Below are 18,940 nucleotides of genomic sequence, written 5' to 3'. Positions count from 1 at the left end.
GCCTCCCAAATGCTGGGGCTACAAGCATGCCCCACCACGCTCAGCAAGAATGTTGTATATTTCAATATGACATATTAATAATTATTTAGATTTTGACAGCCTTTTGGGTGAAAGATGGAAGAACATATGAAGAGATAGGAACACGGTCCTTCAAATAGATATGATTTGAGACTAAATAGTAGAAACAAATTATTGTAATGAAACAAGAATTTGTGCAGCAACACAACAAACTTCAAAACTACAAATACTAGCCAGGCGTGGTGGCGCACGCTTGTAATCCCAGCATTTGAGAGGCTGAGACCAGAGGAGCTCGGTTTGTGGACGGCCCCAGCTACTTATTGAGGCCCTTTGCAACTCAGTGAGACTCTGTTTTAAAATAAAGAATAAAAGCCGGGCGTGGTGGCGCATGCTTGTAATCCCCGCGCTTGGGAGGCATCGTGCAGGTTGGAAGCCAGCCGCGTGCGCTGGCTTAGGAGACCCTGTTTCCAAATAAAAAATGTAAAAATAGGTCTGGGAGTGTAGCCTGGAGGTAGAAGGGCTCCCAGGAACCCCAGTACCACCAAAAAAAATAAAAAAATAAATAAAAATAAATAAAATAAAGAATAAAAAATAGGGCAGGGGGTATAGCTCAGAGGTTGAATACCCCTGGCTTCCCTCCTCAGACCCGCAGAAAATAAAACTACAAATACTGAGTTTAGAAGCATTGCTTTAATCTAGTATTTTTAGAGAAACTGAAGAATTATTTACTTAGAAATGCTTCAAATTTATGTTTGGTGCATGATAATTATGACTTTGAAATGATAAAACAGAACATCAGTCAGGACATTTTGTGTGTGGTACTGGGGATGGAACCCAGGGGCTTCCTACCGCCAGGCCCGACTCCCACACCTATTTTATATTTTATCTGGAAAAAAGGTCTCATTAAGTTACTGAAAGCCAACCAAGCATGGTGGTGCATGCTTGTAAACCCGGCATTTGGGAGGCTGAGACAGGAGGATTGTGGTTCTCGGACAGCCTCAGGTACTTAGGCCCTTTGCAAGTCAGTGAAACCCTGTTTCAAAGTAAAGAATAATAAATAGGGCTGGCAGGTGTAGCTTGGAGGTAGAAGGCCCCTGGGTTCTATCCCCAGTACCACAAAAAAAAAAAAAAAAGTTACTGATAGCCAGCTGAGGCTGGCTTCGAGCATGCATGATCCTCCTGTCTCAGCCTCCCATGTACTGGGATTACAAGCATGCAGCTAGGAGTTGTTGTTGTTATTGTTGTTATTATTGTTTTTAAATAAAAGCCATTCTTATATGGTATTTTCTTTTTTTTTTTTTTTTTTTTGCGTTACTGGCAATGGAACCCAGGGGCATTCTACCTTGAAGCTGTACCCCCCAGCCCCTATATTTTACTCTTTTTATTTTTGAAATAGGGTCTCACTGAATTGTGAAGGGACTCACTAAATAGCTGAGGCGAACTGCAATCCTCCTGTCTCAGCCTCCCAAATGCTGGGATTACAAGCATGTACCACCACGCCTGGCTTTGTTTTTTTCTTTTTAAATAAGTCTTTTGTTTTTAAAGAAGTCCTGCTATAATTCTACCGTAGCCTTATATTTTTATATTTCTCCATGATTAGTATTTGCACTATATCAGATACTTTACTCTGTCAGATTTTTAAAAATATTTTGTAATTGAAATTATAACTTTCTGGGTCAGTATTTACTTCTGCTAAAGTTTGGGAAGGTACATCTGGAATTATTCCCATCTTCCCTTTCTTGTGCATTAAGATAAAAGGTTTCAACCAACCTCCATGGTGCATTTTGTAATCCCAGTAATTGGGAGGCTGACCCAGGAGGATTACAGGTTCCAGGCAGGTCCTCAGCAACTTGGTGAAACTCTGTTTCAAAATAAATAAAATAAATCCCAGGAATAGTGGCGCACGCTTGTAATCCCAGTACTTGGGAGGCTGAGACAGGAAAATCACACAAGTTTGAAGTCAACCTCAGCTACTTAGGAGGCTCTCTGCTACTTAGTGAGACCCTGTTTCCAAATGATATACAAAATAGGTCTGGGATTGTAGCCCGGAGGTAGAAAGTCCCTGGGGTCTATCCCTAGTACCACAAAAATTAATTAATTAATTAATTAATTAGGGCTGAGGGTATACCTCAGAGACAGAACACCCCTGGATTCAATCCTCAGTACAGCAATAACAAAATACTAAGTTTCAACCCAACCACACTCTCTTACATAGGTAAAAGACAAAACCCTCACATTCTGTATCTGTTTTAATCTTTTTTTTTTTTTTTGAAACAGGGTCAGCCAGGCGTGGTGGCACACGCTTATAATCCCCCATGCTTGGGAGGCTGAGACAGGAGGATCACACGGGTTCGAAGCCAGCCTCAGCTACTTAGTGAGGCTTTCAGCAACTTAGTGAGACCCTGTTTCCAAATAAAATATAAAAAAAGGTCTGGGAGTAAAGCCCGGAGGTAGAAAGCCTCTGGGTTCCACCCCCAGTACTACCAAAAAAAAAAAAAAAAAAAAAAAAAAAAAAAAAAAGAAAGAAAAAGAAAAAGAAAAAGAAAAGAAAAGAAACAGGGTCTCACTAAATTGCTGAGAGCCTCACTAAGTAGCTGAGGCTGGCTTCGAACCTATGTGATCCTCCTGTCTCGGCCTCCGAAGCATGGGGATTATAAGTGTGTGCCACCACTCCTGGCTCTGTTTTAATCTTGAAGCTATCCCCCCCCCCAAAAAAAATTGACATGATAAATTGAGAAGCAATGCTAAACTAATCTTTGACATTTTTTATTGACTGACACAGAGGCTAACAAATGACCCTAGAAGCTCCTTTGACCATAGGAGGTGAAAGTGAAGTGGGCATGGGCTCTGCCTTCTAGGAACAGCGCTCGCAATATTGTCTCCACTCCACCATCTGATCACTATCCAAGCTCCAAAGGAGTGCACCCTGTTTGATATTATGATCATCTCCAGGGATGCTAAGGTGGTGGGTGACGCTATAGAGGTTCTTGTATCTTCCTCGACCCAGTTGGTTCAGAACTCCCAGCCAAAACTTGGTCTTGAAAACCTATGGCTCCTCCAGGCCCAGCTCCCTGGCAGTGGCACACTCTCTGCCTGCCAGGCGATGCTATGGGCTTGTTAGGTAGTTAGGAAATAAAACAGGGAAGAGAGAAAAAGGACAGGAAAGCCCTTCTTAAGAGGAAAGACAGGAATTGCCCTGCCCAGCCATGTAGGAGACTCCCAGCCCATTACATTGCAGCTTTAGGTTTCCCACGTGATACAATTCTGAGCAGCCGCACTAAGCGGTGGCAAGAAACCCAAAATGAATATACATGCCGGGCGTGGGTGCGCACACTTGTAATCCCCGCGCTTGGGAGGCAGAGACAGGAGGATCGCACAGGTTCAAAGCCAGCCTCAGCTACTTAGTGAGGCTCTCAGCAACTCAGTGAGACCCTGTTTCCAAATAAAGTATAAAATAGGTCTGGGAGTATAGCTTGGAGGTATAAAGCCCCTGGTATAAAGTTCCACCCCCAGTACCACACACACACACACACACACACACACACACACACACACACTATATATATATATATATATATATATGAAAAAATATATTCATATATATGAAAAATGTATATATAGGAAAAATGTTTCATATATATATATGTGTGTGTGTGTGTGTGTGTGTGTGTGTGTGTGTGTGTGTGTGTGAAAAGGAATGGATGTCGGGTGGGAGGTTAAAAAGCCCACCAGGAGGCAGCAGGATCTCTCTCCCTTTTCTGCTATCTTCTCCCTCTCAACTTTTCCTCTCTCTTCTTTGCCCTCTCTTTTTTACTCTGCTCCCAGACCCTTCTATGGAATTTATCCAATACAGCTTTTCATGACTACCTTGGGATAAAATCTTTCTTTCCAAGAATAGAGGGAATATACCAGCCCCATAGCAGGCTGACCAGGAATGCCAGTTGCATGACTGGGTTCCTTCCTTCCTTCCTTCCTTCCTTCCTTCCTCCCTCCCTCCCTCCCTCCCTCCTTCCCTCCTCCCTCCCTCTCTGCCTTCCTTGTACTGGGGAATGAAGCCAGTTACACTTCCAGCCCTTTATGTTGTTGAGACGGGTTCTTGCTAAATTGCCCACACTGGCCTTGAACTGTGATCCTTCTGCCTCAGCTTTCCCGTAGCTGAGATAACAAACAGGTGTGCACTACCACACTGGCTGACCAGGCAATTTCTACTGAATCAACAAATTGCTACCAAATCTGAATTGACTTGTGAACATTAGTTTTAAGTTGAACCATTTGAAGTGAAATTCTTGAGCTGGGCTGTGGGGGGCGACCTTCTATCTCCTTTCAGAAAAACTCCATCTCACCTTACAAGGTATTATGGCTTATGGGATCATTGCATTTTATCACAAGATACCATAGGGAAAGGCTGTGATCTTTGAAAACCAAAATACCGAAGGAAAAGGTAGACTTTCCAATGCCTTAGTGGGAGGGCCAGTTCCTGTTGGGAGTGCCTTTGTAGAAACTGGAAAGGGAAGAGGAAGTTCATGATCCCTTTAGATTGCACCTGATTGAAATATGGGCCTAACAACTTTGAAATCTGGATGCATGTAGCAAAAGTCAAAAATCCTGTCATGTCAAAAGTGTAGCAGCTTTCTGTTTTGCCAGAAGTGACAACTTGTCTACTCTTTAGGGGCCTGCTCTTCTCTTGTGCTGAGAAGATGCCGCGATAGGCCAAGTAGGCTGTGGAGGAGACAGCAGAGGCTCCAGATTGACGGGCAGTTGCATCCTTGCATTATTCCCCCAACAAAACAAAAATGTACGTTGCTCTACAAGTATGAGTTGAGGCATTGTGTTTTTACCCCTTGTTTCTTCTTTCTTGGGCACAGGGAGTTTTATTAGAGAGATGCTAACAGAGGTGTTAAGGGGAGCCCAAAGTTGGAACAGTCCTTCACCAGAAACCTTGCAACACTCTGACCCCAGAATTCTGCTTCAGACCCTCTCTGAGGAAGCACAGCTCAGATTGAAACTTCCTGAGAGTGGATGTTTTGTCTTGTTCAGCTATGCGCACCCCAGGGCTAGAACCTTGCCATGATCTTAGTAGTATTCTGGTGTGTTCCTCCTTTCTCCATGCAAACCACGCAAGAAGCTTGGGCAGAGAGGCACCTACCTGGTCAAGGTGATTTCTCATTGTGTTGGTGAAACAGTTGATGAGAAGGGAAGAGGGGAAAATCACGTTCCCAGGCCAATGCGATATGCCAACAACAAAAATGAACTGGGATACTTCTAGAGGTAGCAATGGCCCTGTGAGAACAGGGAGGAAACCAGAATAGTTCTACAGTTCTAATATTATCAAGTTCAAGAAACTTAGCTGTCATGTCCTTTCGCTTAAGGAAAATGTTGCAACTGTAAATGATTACTTGCTCTGGACCTGGGTTTGTGGCTCGGTGGTAGAGTGGTTGTGTAGCATGCTCAATGCCCTGGGTTCAAGCATCAGTATTATAAAATAAAACAAAAAGCACAAACCAAAACTATGGGTCCTAAGTCATTTCCACTGTTAACTTTTCTTTTTCCTCTGAATATTAAGGGTAGAACTCTAAGAATAACATAGTCTAGCCTTTTTACAAAATTTCCCATGTTTCTATTAATTTTTCTCATTGTAGCAGTTATTCTGCTTTCCATGCATAAGTTGTAAGACATTAGCTTAATATTAACATCCTTACTAGCACCTCTTCCCTCATTTACTAAGGTCTAAGATGACAATTCTCTCATTTAAAAAATCTTCTATTATATCAGCCATTTTATCTCCAACCCATCCTATATACTACTAAGTCTTCTGAATTTCTCTGATATTTTTTCCTATCACTGATAGTACTTCAATTAAAAAAAACAAAACCAGAAATGTTATAAGGGAGCTTTAAATGCTGTGAATTTTGGGGGCCTTCCGATTTCTTGATATACAATGATATTGAAATTAGGTCAATTAACCCTACAATGGCCTCCTAAGTATTTTATTTATTTGGAAGCATGGTCTCCCTAGATTTCTGAGAGCATCGCTTAATTGCCAAGGCAGGCTTTGAACCTGTGATCCTCCTGTCTCAGCTTTCCAAGAATTGGGTTTACAAGTGTGCATCACCCTGCCTGGCTCAGTCTTTTCTTTTAAATCAATAGCTATACACTTGGGAGGATGAAACAGGAGGATTGCACAGTTTTGAAGCCAGCCTCAGCTACTTAGTGAGGCTTTCAGCAACTTAGTGAGACCCTGTTTCCAAATAAAATATAAAATAGGTCTGGGAGTATAGCCTGGAGGCAGAAAAGCCCCTGGGTTCCACCCCCAGTACCACAAAAATAAATAAGTAAATCAACAGCTATAAATGATTAAGCTTAGTGAGGAAGGTTGTATCAAAAGCCAAAACAGGCCAAAAGCTTGGCCTCTTTACCAAAATTCAGCAAAGTTGTGGGTGGAAAGGAAAAGTTCTTGAAGGAAATGAAAAAAATGTTACTGCAGCCGGGGGTGGTGGCGTACACTTGTAATCCCAGCATTTGAGAGGCTGAGACCAGAGGATTGCGGTTCACGGACACCCTCAGCTACTTAGTAAGGCCCTGTTTCAAAATAATAAAAAATTGGTCAGGGGGTGTAGCTCGAAGGGCAAATGTCTCTGGGTTCCACCCCCAGACCCACAAAAAAAAAAAAAAATGTTACCTCAGTGAACGTAAGAAATATAAGTGAAATATACTTATGTCTGACAAGGAGAAAGTTTTAGTGACCTGGTTAGAAGATCAAACTAACTACATTTCTTTAAACCAAAACCTAATACAGAGCAATATCCTAATTCTCTTCAATTTTATGACAGCTGAATAAGGGAGAAAGCTGTAGAAGTCTGAAGCCAGCAGAGATTGGTTCGTGAGGTGTAAGCTGTCTCAGAAGGCATGGTGGTGTACACTTGTAATCTCAGTACTTGGGAGTTGAGACAGGAGGATTTGGGTTCACTGCCAGGCTCAGCCACTTAGTGAAGCTGTCTGCAAGTTAGTGAGATCCTGTTTAAAAAAAAAAAGGCTAAATGAGTGATGTGTGCATGTATGCCTCTACCATCTTGTACTCCATTAAGATGTATGACTGCATTGCACCAATAAAAATTTTCTTAAAAGAATAAAAAAAAAATAGGGCTGGGGGTGTAACTTGGAGGTAAAATACCCCTGGGTTCCACCCCCAGTCCTGGGGGGAAAAGTGTCAAATAGTATAAAAGTAAAAGGTGAAACAGCAAGTGCCTAGAAGCTGCAGATCTAGTCAAGATAATTAACATGGCTAAAGAACAAAATTTCAGCTAATGTGGTGGCACACACCTGTAACCCCAGCTTAACTCACAAAGCTGAGATGGGGAAGGATGCAAGTTCAAGGCCAACCTGAGCAATTTAGCAAGACCCTGTGTCAAAAACAAAACACACAAACAAAAAAACCCCCACACACAAAAAAAACAGGTTTTTTGCTGGGCATGGTGGTGCACGCTTGTAATCCCAGCATTTGGGAGGCTAAGACAGGAGGATAGTGGCTAACTGACAGCCTCAGGAACTTAGTGAGGCCTTTTGAAACTCAGTGAGACCCAGTTTCAAAATAAAGAAGAAAAAATAGGGCTGGGTGTGCTTTGGAGGTAGAATGCTTCTGGGTTCCATCCCCAGTAACAAAAAATAAATTTTTAATAAATATGAAACAGCCTTATTTTGGAAGAAGATGCCACTTAGGATTTTCATAGCTAGAGAGAAGCCAATACCTGGCTTTGAAGTTTCAAAGAGCAAGCTCATTCTTATTTAAGTTCAATGAAACTGGTAACTTTTTTTTCTGGTGGTACTTGGAATGGAACTAAGGAACATTCTACCTTCAAGCTATACCCCCAGCCCTATTTTAATTTTGAAACAGGGTCTCCCTAGCTTTATGAGTTTTACTACTTCCTGAGGCTGTCCTCAAACCTGGAATCCTCCTGTCTCAACCTCCCAAGTACTGGGATTACAGGTATGTGCCACCACACCTGGCTAACTGGTAATTATCAATGCCAATGTTCATTTACCATCCCCCAAACTGTAAGGCCCTTAAGGTTTAAAACTTAAGCAGAGGAAGTAACAGCAGATGTGGTGGTAGAGCTTGAAAATGTGGCTGAATTACTGCAATCTTCTAAAATTATGGCAGATAAGAAAATTGCTTCTCATGGATGAGCAAAGAAACTGACTTGGGAAGCCTCTAACGTAGATGGTGTGAACAATGTTGAAATAAAGTGTAGAAATACCCTATCTACTCTGCCTGTGGGCTATAAAAATAAGCAACAAAACCTGGGCGACAGCACATCTATTTGCAACATGGTTTGCTACTGAGTCCTAGTGCTTAGAAATATAATCATCCTTGACAAGGACTTCCTGGTCTATTTCTTCTTAGTATGTTCCAATTTAACTGGAAAGAAGGCCTTCCTAAAAGCCATGTGATGACAATCTGGGTATAATTACCAACTATAGACATGATTTGTAACCGAAACAAGACAGTTCATCACATACTGACTTCCCAAAGCAGACTCTACTTTAGGAAAAGGTTCTGTAGGAAGAATATTTACACATTAATGACTATGAACCATTTTAGTTACATTAACAAGTAAAATGGCCTGGGAAAAGAAATAACAAGGCCAAAAGGGACACCAGCCTTTAACAATCAGACTAATGCCAGAGAAGCCAGGAATAGTGGCTCACACCTGTAGTCCCAGTACATCCCAGTACAAGAGGATCTCAGGTTCTAGGCCACCATATAACTTAGAGGTCAATAAATACCTGACATAATCCCAGATGAAGAAACAGCACATCTTTCGTTATATTTGTGGAACACTCATAATTGGAAGTCAACACTCAAATCCAAAGTTGTATGTGTTTGTGTATTCATTTTGCACAGCATGCAAAACTTCCCCAGCTTCCACTGGCCCTAGGTTCCAGTATACCCCAGGATATAGTAGAGAAGGAGGAGAGGGAGGGAGCAACATGCTTTAAAGGCGCAGCTGAAATTAAAGATCATCCACTGTGTGATGCTCAGATGCTAAAAGTAAAACTTCACAATAATGGTACACAAGCTTAAGGACAAATGAATGGGTTTTTTTTTTGTTGTTGTTGTTGTTGTTGCTCTTTGCCAAAAATTTACAAGTCCTAACCAAAAGCTGGATTATTCTGTATCTTAAAGTGATAAAAGAAGACAAAGCATGGTAAAGACTGCTTTATTGGTGGCAGTTAGTTCAAGTCAATAAATATTGATCCCTGAAGAAGAGCTCAGTTATTTATCACATTACTGGTCCATAGAGAGCTGAATGAAAGTGAACCAAATGGTTGCTGGAATAAACGAAGTCAATCCTGTTTTTTGGGAAATGAAGCCACAGCCAACTGATACATGGCATATGCTGTTCCTGAAAAATAAACAGAAGAACTTATAAAAAAAACCTTGAGATTTAAATTCATAAGTTTAATATTCCAGCTCAAAAATTATAAAGACAAAGATATCATTAAGACTACTTTAATAAGAATACAGAAATATATTTAAGTAGATGCTGGCAAAAAAAAAAAATTTTTTTTTTCTTTTTGGTGGTACTGGGGTTCCTGGAAACCCTTCTACCTCCGGGCTACACTCCCAGACACCTATTTTTTATATTTTTATTTGGAAACAGGGTCTCTTAAGCCAGCGAGGCTGGCTTCGAACATGCATGATCCTCCTGTCTCCGCCTCCCAAGCGCGGGGATTACAAGCGTGCGCCACTACGCCCGGCCGGCCTGGCAAAAATTTTAAATAATGTAAAGTACATTAACTTGTCTTATTATATGTTTATCATTTTCAAAGTAATTGTCATGATTTTTTTTTTTTCCTTTTTGGTACTGAGAATTGAACACAGGGCCTCAAGCTTGCAAGGCAAGTGCTGTGCCACTAAGTTACACCCCAGCCCTTATTCATTTGTATGGAAAATGTTAGATATGACCTGGGTGTGGTGGCGCACACTTGTAATCCCAGTACTTGGGAGGCTGAGACAGGAGGATCACAGGTTCAAGGACAGCTTCAGCAATTTAGTGAGGCCCTCAGCAACTTAGTGAGACCCTGTTTTCAAATAAGAAATTTAAATAGGGCTGGGGCCAGAGGTATTAGGCCCCTGAGTTCTACCCCTATTACCATAAAAAATAAAAAAAAAACAGGACATTATCTTATAAGAAAGACCAAATGTCATTATGTTTGTATCTTGATCTGTACATGCCCCTTCTATTTTAACTGTATTCAATTTGAGCCAATGGCATGTTGCTTGGTATGAGGACTTTGTAATGAAGAGTTCAAATCCCAGCTTTTCCACATAGAAGCAAAATTGAGTGATTTAAGACAACTTCCTTATTCTTAAAATGATAGTAAAGACTTCCTACAAGAGTTAAAGAACATGTCTCATTCCAATCAATATGAGAGGAATAAAATAATACAAATACTGTTTCCTACCTTCTCCAGAAAGCAATAATTCAAATTCCTAAATATGCTCCCATATTATAGCAATTTGTGATGTACCTTCTAATACTAACTAATGGGCCTACATAATCCACCAAAAAACATCAAATCATAAATATGCATGGACAGGTTTAGATGTAAAATGTGTTATTATACACCACAATCAAAATATTTAAAAGCCATTACCAACCGGGCTAGGTGGCTCACACTTCTAATCCCAGCTCTTGGGAGGCTGAGACAGGAGGATCACGCAGGTTCAAAGCCAGCCTCAGCTACTTAGTGAGGCTCTCAGCAACTTAGTGAGACCTTGCTTCTGAATAAAATATAAAATAGGCCTGGGTTCCACCCCCGGTACCACCAATAAATAAAAAATAAATAAAAGCCATTACCATAGGAGGTAGGGTAAAAATGATGATTTTGGCTGTAAAGACAGGTTCCATTTCTGCTAGATATACTCTGAAAGCCATCTCTATCATAAGATTAACCACAAAATTTTACTGATCTGTTTTTTTAAAGACATTAAAATAAGCCAGACATGGTGGGGCAGTGCTTTGGAGGCTGAGACTGGAGCATCACACAGGTTAAAGCCAACCTCAGCTACTAAGTGAGGCTCTCAGCAACTTGGTGAGATCCTGTTTCCAAATAAAGTATAAAATAGGTCTGGGAGTACAGCCTGGAGGTAGAAAAGCCCCTGGGTTCCACCCCCCCACCAGTATCCCCCCCCACACACACACAAGTATTAAAACACCCTTGTCTGGTGTGCCTTGATCACCTTCTTGAATCTTTGACATGCAGTAAGGTGTCACATTCTGGAGACTGCCTACATAAAAATACTGCCTCACCAAAAACAATGAAGTTGTTATCACTACTATTACATTTCTATGAGCATTCAAACATTCCAAATGTCTTACCACCAATTGTAAGAACCATGGTGGCTCTATACAGGAGGACATCAGCTATCCCACCCTTGAGATGGACTGGAATTCCATTATCTTCCTAGGTTAAAAAAAAAAAAAAAGATTAAGAAGTATGTTTCTTGTTTTCAAATAAAGTTCAAAAGATTAACCAGTCATAAAATAAAACAGCTCCTTAAACCCCTAAAATTAATTTTTTTTTTTTTTTTTGCAGTATTGGGGATGGAACCTAGGGGCACCTACATCTGAGCTACATGCCCAGCCCTATTTTTTATTCTTTATTTTGAAACAAGGTCTCACTGAGTTGCAAAGGGCCTCACTAAGTAGCTAAGGCTGTCTTCAAACAATGATCCTCCTGTCTCAGCCTCCCAAATGCTGGTATTACAAGCATGTGCCACCATATGCAGCTAGATTAAAATATGCTTGTAATCCCAGCATTTCAGAGGCTGAGACAGGAAGATCTCTGTTCTTGGCCGGCCTCAGGTACTTAGTGAGGCTTTTTGCAACTCAGTGAGACCTTGTTTCAAAATAAAGAATAAAAAAATAGGGATTGGGGTATAGCTTGGAGGTAGAATGCCCCTCGGTTCTATCTCCAGTACCGCAAAAAATAAAATAAAATAAAAATTTAAAAAGGTTACAATATTTTTGATTTGTTCTCTCCTACTATTTTTATTTATTTATGTATTTATTTTGGTGGTACTGGGGGTGGAACCCAGAGGCTTTCTACCTCCGGGATATACTCTCAGACCTATCTTATATTTTATTTGGAAACAGGGTCTCACTAAGTTGCTGAGAGCCTCACTAAGTAGCTGAGGCTGGCTTTGAACCTGTGTGATCCTCCTGTCTCAGCCTCCCAAGCGCAGGGATTACAAGTGTGCGCCACCACGCCCGGCTTCTCCTACTATTTTTAAATTAAGAACTCCTAAAAGTCAGCATTCTTTTTTTAAAGTTCATTTGAGATCCAATAAAGATGTTTTCCCTTGACAGGTGTGGTGGCACAAGCTTATAATCCCTGCATTTGGGAGGCAGAGACTGGAAGATCATGGCCACCTTGGCTACTTAGCTAGGCCCTTGGCAACTCAGTGTGACCCTGTTTCAATATAAAGAATAAAAAATAGGGCTGGGGGTGTAGCTTGGAGGTAGAATGCCCTTGGGTTCCATCTCTGGTATGACAAAAAGAAAAAAGAAAAAAAAAAAAAAGAAAAAAAAGATGTTGTTTCCTCAAAAAATAGATTCACATTAAAGTTAGAAAATATATTCCTTGAGTTTAAAAAATGAAAAAGAGCCTGTTGTGGTGGTGGCACAGGCTTGTTATCCCAGCGCTGGGGATGCTAAGACAGGAGGATCGCATAGGTTCAAAGCCAGCCTCAGCTGAGTGAGCCTTTCAGCAACTTAGTGAAACACTATTTCCAAATAAAGTATAAAATAGGTCTGGGGGTATAGCCCAGAAGTAGAAAAGCCCTTGGGTTCCACCTCCTCCAGTACAAAAAAAAAAAAAGAATCAATAACTGTCATACTAGCCGGGCATGGTGGCGCACGTTTGTAATCCCAGAATTTGGGGGGCTGAGACAGGATGATTGCAGCTCAAGGACAGCCTCAGCTACTTAGTAAGGCCCTTTGCAACCCAGTGAGACCCTGTTTCAAAAATAAAGAATAGTGCCAGGCATGGTGGTGGATGCTTGTAATCCTTGCTCTTGGGAGGCTGAGACAAGAGGATAGCACAGGTTCTTAGTGAGGCCCTCTGCAACTTAGTGAAACCCTGTTTCAAAATAAAAGAAAGCCCAGCCATGGGTGGCCCAAGTTCATAATCCTAGTACTTGGAAAACTGAAAACAGGAGGATCACACAGGTTCATAGCCAGCAGCAGCAACTTAGTAAGACCCTGTTACAAAATAAAAAATAAAAAATTGGGTTGGGGTGTAGCTTGGAGGTAGTATGCCCCTGGGTTCAATCCCCAGTACCTCAAATAATAATAATAATAATAATAATAATAATAATAATAATAATAATAATGAGGATTCTGATTTATAACCCTAAATTATATACCTAATATCTAGTCTGGCTTCTGATATGTGGTAGATATTTACTCTATCTGTTAAATAGCTTATTTTTATGCATTTTACATAATAGCCGTCGTGTGAGTGTGTGTGTTACTGGGGATTTAAACCAGGGGCATTCTACTGCCAAGCTATCCCCACCTCTTTTTAAATCTTGAAACAAAGTCTTCCTAGGTTGTTAAAAGTCTCACTAAAGCTGGGTGTAGTGGTGTGCGCTTGTAAGCTCAGCACTTGGGAGACTGAGACAGGAGAATCATGGTTCAAAGACAGCCTCGACTACTATTTAGTGAGGCCCTTTGCAATTTAGTGAGACCCTGTTTCAAAATAAAGAATAAAAAAATAGGGCGGGGAAGGAGGAAGCTTGGAGGTAGAATGCCCCTGGGTTCCATCCCCAGTACTGGAAAAAAAAAAAAAAAAAGTCTCACTATATTGCTGAGACTGTCCTCAAGCCTGAAATCCTCCTTTCTCAGCCTCCCAAGTACAAGGATTATAGGCATGTACCATCATGCCCAGTTTATAAATTGTCTTAAGTCACTTGAAACCTTATTTAGAAAAAATTAGAAATCACAATAAAAAAATCAATTATAATCTAACTACTTATAAAGGTAAGTTGGAGGATAGTGGTTCATGGACAGCCGCAGCTACTTAGTGAGGCCCTTTGCAACTCAGTGAGACAAGGTTTTAAAATAAAGAATAAAAAATAGGGCAGGGAGTGTAGCTCGGAGGTCGAATGCCCCTGGGTTCCATCCCCAGACCCACACAAAAATAAATAAATAAATAAATAAATAAATAAATAAATAAATAAATAAAATAAAATGTAAAATCTTGCCAACTACGATGTATATTTAAAAAAAAAAAACCCTGATACAAACGTTCCCATTTTTATGGAAGTTTCAATTGTTCCATTCCAGGAACAGGTACGGATGGGGCAGACCCATGATCTACAAAATTGGACAGATGATGTCTCAGGGTTAGGACCATTCTTGGTCCTACTGAGATGGTGAGCTGGTCTACAATAAATCTATCCTGGGGAGGAGAAAGGGGTGGTGGGAACTGCATGTTAAGTGCTGGCCACCTTCATGGCCTCGAAGGCCTAGCTAGCCCCCAGGTACCACAGCATGGTGGTACTCCTGCTCTACAATGGGGCAGGGCATGCTCCATGAGTAGTGGTTCTCCACCTTGATCTCCAGAGGACAGATCATGTACTGATTCCATGCAAAGACACAGTCCATGGTCACCAGTACATACCAACACACTGCCTGCCTAAAATGAGACTGTGGCAGAGAGAGGCAGTAAGGAACATACTGCCAGCTGTGCTCCTCAGAAGTCCGCATCTCTTACCCTGACTGATGGCTGTGAGGAACTTAATTTGTATTTTTTTTACTGATTTGTAGTTCCTTATATTTTGAAAAAATTGCTCTCAATTTGTGCCTTGTCTTTTGTAACTAAGTAAATTTTATATCATCAAACCTTGTAATTTTTCTTTTCTTTTACAACCAGCTTTAAAAAACGTCCTTTAAGACTTCCCCATTCTATAAGATCCCCCCCCACCTTTTTTTTTTTACAGTACTGGAGATGGAACCCAGGGCATTCTACCTCTGAGCTACACCCCCCAGCCCAATTTTTTATCCTTTATTTTGAAACAGGGCCAGTTGCAGAGGGCCTCACTAAATAGTTGAGGCTGGCCGTAAACCTGTGACTCTCCTATCTTAGCCTCCCAAATACTGGGATTACAAGTGTGCACCCCCACACCGAACATTATTTTAATTTTTAAAAACGGAAAACATTTATATGTGTACTTTGTTTTCTTAGCATTATATAGATATAATTTCACTTTCTTTAAAATAAATATTTTCCAATACTAATTTACTGCATCCTATTCTGAAGATAAGCTATCTCATTCGCATATAAAACCCCACATATATATCTGTTGTATTCCTAGGCAGTTTCTGTGGTCTTTTTTTCTGTTCTTATGCAATTTTTCACCAAGAAATGTCAATTCATCATAAACTCCTCCAAAAAATGCTTATCATTCATATAATAACCTTTCTCCCTCATTTTTTTCTACTTGCTTAAAGGTCTTGTACACAGCAAATGCTTAGATACCAACAGTTTCTTAGTACTCCTTTGCTAATATAAGAAGACCACTAACTAGCAAACATCTCTAGATTCTCTCTACCTTTTGGTACTCTAGGTACTACAAGTAACAGTAATAATCTACTATAAAAATATGTCAGTACCTGAAACAGCTTTTGTTTCTCTGGGACTTTATTTTCAAAAGGCCTGCGTGAGGCAGTGCTGATGGTCCTCTGAGCAATCTGACGAAGAGCCTGAAATGAAATCCAAATAAAATTTGAAAACCATCTGCAATCTCTCATATTAAAGAAAAAAGAAAATGACAAAGCATATTTGATTTGTCAATAATAAAGTCATGGACTACCATACAGATTGTTTCTATTGTTTTCCATCCTCTGTTCTTTTCTTCATGTTACATTCTGCAGTATCTAAAGATCATACACATGATCTTTCCCTGAATAGTAATGTAGTATTCCATAACCCTAAGAAAAGCATATTGATATACACATATTAGAGAAATAAAGAAAAGTTAGCTGGATGTGGAAGCGCACACCTGTAGATCCAGTACTTGGGAGGCTGAGACAGAAGGACTACAGGTTAGAGGCCAGCCTCAGCAAGTTAGCAAGACTGTTTCAAAATAAAAAATTAAAAGGTTTGGGGTGTAGCTTGGGATTACAAGCTTGTAGCCCCAGTAACAAAGAAAAGAAAAAGTGCAGTTAACTAAAATAGATTAAGCTCAAATATTTTCATTCAATATTTGCTCAACAGTATTAAAAATCTATAGCTAGGCATGATGGCCAATGCTTATAATCCCAGTACTTGAAAGGCTCAGATATGAGGATCCGCTGCAGGTTAGAGGCCATCTTGGTGAGATTCTCAGCAACCTAGTTATATAGTTATATCCTGTTTTAAAGAAAAAAAAAAAAAGCTGGGCATGGTGGCACATGCTTGTAATCCCAGTACTTGGGAGGCTGAGACAGGAGGATCGCAGAGGTTCGAAGCTAGCCTCAGCTACTTAGTGAGGCTCTCGGCAACTAGTGACAAATATTTTACTTTCTAAAATAAACATTGAGAAATTATTTTTTTAAGCTTTAAAGAAGTTTATTAAAAAGATAGAAATACAGAAAATAGTTACAGCCCCATGCCAAAATGGCATGGGGGAGGGGGCGGGCCAACTCACCACTCACCTAGAAATTATTGTTAAATATTTACGAAGGAAAATGGTCACTGTTAGTTTTTCCAGGTTTTGAAATTTTTCAAAAACATTTCACCTGCTTTAAATCTGTTGAGGGGAAATAGGTAATGCAGAATGGCAGGATGGAATCAACACTACACTTCAGCCATAACTTCTAAAGTACTACCCAAAACTGAATAACTTCGATTTTTAAACTGCCTCTCATGCTCATGAAGCTCAGAACCGTTTAAATATAACCTTTCGAGATCAGAGGCACACCTTTCTGCCTAGTGTTTCCCAGGGTCAGAAACTCCCCACCAGAGACCTGGGTTTCACATCAGAGCTACCACCTCATCAATGACCGTCTGGTTAGGGGTGGTGATTAAGAAGCCCAGGTGAGTCTAACCTACAATTCTGCGGTCACCGGTTCCCAGCCTCTCACCTCTGTATCTACCTAGCAACGGCCTGGGCGAGAGGAATGGAGGAAACTAAGGTCAGGCGAAAAGGACACGGACCAAGGTGACTACAGAAACCGCCTGTTGCCTCACTTCCAGGAGCTTTATTTATCGTGATCCCTTGACCTCCGCTCCTGCCCCCTATCTTTACCACCAACATAAACCTAGAGACTACACACCAGCAAATTCCGCAGCATCTTGACTCGGCAGCTGTCCACCAACCGCGACAACCGATCGCCCGAGAAGGAAATCACCGCGCCGGAAGAGGAACTGCCTCCCGCTCTCGCGCATGCGTCCAGAAACCAATCGTTCCAGGCGGAGGGGGGGCTCGGGCGCCTAACCATAGAGAGCGGAAGCAGAGCCAGAGCGGCGGCGCGGCTCCGGCCGCTCTAGCCCGCCGGCCGCCTCGGTCCCGTGCGCTCGTCCTGGTCTTCCGGGGCCGTGCCGGCCGCCGGCCCTGGGGAAAAGCAAACGAGTCTCAGACGGGAGAGGCGGGGGATGTCATTTTAAGCACTTTACTCTCGTCACAGGCGTACGTAAAACTTGGGCCCAGACTACCAAGGAAAAGTCGTGCGTGTGGGTCGAGCGAGAGGGCGATCCAGAGGACTGGCCGAACTACGATGGTGAAGCTGGATGAAATACAAAAGATAACCCTTACGACAATACAGTCCGGCCTTTTCCATCGAAGAAACTGTTGTGGGCGTTAACCATGACTTGCACTGAGGAGACGCTGGGAAAAACTGTGTCGGGAGACAAATTTTTATCTTCCTGCTGCACAATTCCCCAAGTAGAAAAGTCCCCAAACTGGAAGTGGCCCGCTCGGTTCTCAGTCCGAGAAGATGCTGCAAAGAGGGGGGGAATTAATTGTGGATAGAGAAATAGTATGGCAAATCTGGGTTCGTCTTCCTGTCACAAGCTTCAGCAGGGCGCTAAGTTGGAGTTGCTAGGCAGTTGATTGTAGGACAGATTGGCTGTATATCTTGCAACACTTAGCCTTGTTTAAATGGTCCCCAATAAAAGTATTCCTTGTACTCACCCTCAAGTGCGTACAAGTAAAAATACCCTATACTACAATCTTTTCACTTTTTGAAAATTATTTCTTGGTCATTTCAAGTAGGCACTAATCATATACTAGGCAAAAGTGGAATGTGTGGGTAAAAAATAAGTGGTAATCTCTCGTGATCTTTAGGGGTACTTTTCTTCCCTCTATAATCTACGTATGTTAATGGCACCACTAAATTACCCATCCCAACTCATTCTCTTCCTCAAGGTTTATAAATATCAACTCTTTAGAGAACAAAAGGTCCTGGCTTATATCCACTTTGAATTGTGTATTGTAACTAAATCTTTGACCATAATTACGATTCAATAGAAGGGATATGAGGATTTTATTGTTTGCTGTCTATAATTTGAGTTTATTAAAGCTGTGCAATTTCTTACTAATTTTGTAGCACTAAAAGGGATTACCACTGACAGATGAAAATATTTTGGGGGTGACAGATCTAGAAAACTATGATTGTTAAAAAGAACCAAAGATTCGCTTTAGATTTCTAAAGTGTATGTAGATCCATATGTCCCTATAACTTATTACAGTACAATTTACTCATTGTGTGTGTATGTGTGTGTGGTACTAGGGGTGGAACCCAGGATGCTTTTCTACCTCCGGGCTATACTCCCAGACCTATTTTATACTTTATTTGGAAACAGGGTCTCATTAAATTGCTGAGAGCCTCACTCTGTAGCTGAGGCTGGCTTGGAACCTGTGCGATCCTCC

The 18,940-nt window shown here is 41.2% G+C and overlaps 1 protein-coding gene across 1 annotated transcript; it reads right to left on the bottom strand.

The window, feature by feature from the left end:
• Nucleotides 1-9,247: 9,247 nt before the first annotated feature.
• Nucleotides 9,248-17,363, bottom strand: COX7A2 (cytochrome c oxidase subunit 7A2; the record flags this gene model as incomplete). Its single annotated transcript, XM_080699808.1, has 4 exons — nt 9,248-9,422; nt 11,403-11,487; nt 15,702-15,791; nt 17,346-17,363. The coding sequence occupies 4 exons, from the start codon at nt 17,361-17,363 to the stop codon at nt 9,364-9,366; spliced, it is 252 nt and encodes an 83-aa protein (XP_080555934.1). The 3' UTR covers nt 9,248-9,363.
• Between the last annotated feature and the right edge of the window lie 1,577 nt (nt 17,364-18,940).

The sequence above is a fragment of the Muscardinus avellanarius genome (assembly GCF_963383645.1).
Source record: "Muscardinus avellanarius genome assembly, chromosome: 8".
Taxonomy (NCBI): domain Eukaryota; kingdom Metazoa; phylum Chordata; class Mammalia; order Rodentia; family Gliridae; genus Muscardinus; species Muscardinus avellanarius.
This window is presented reverse-complemented; position numbering and strand designations above follow the sequence as displayed.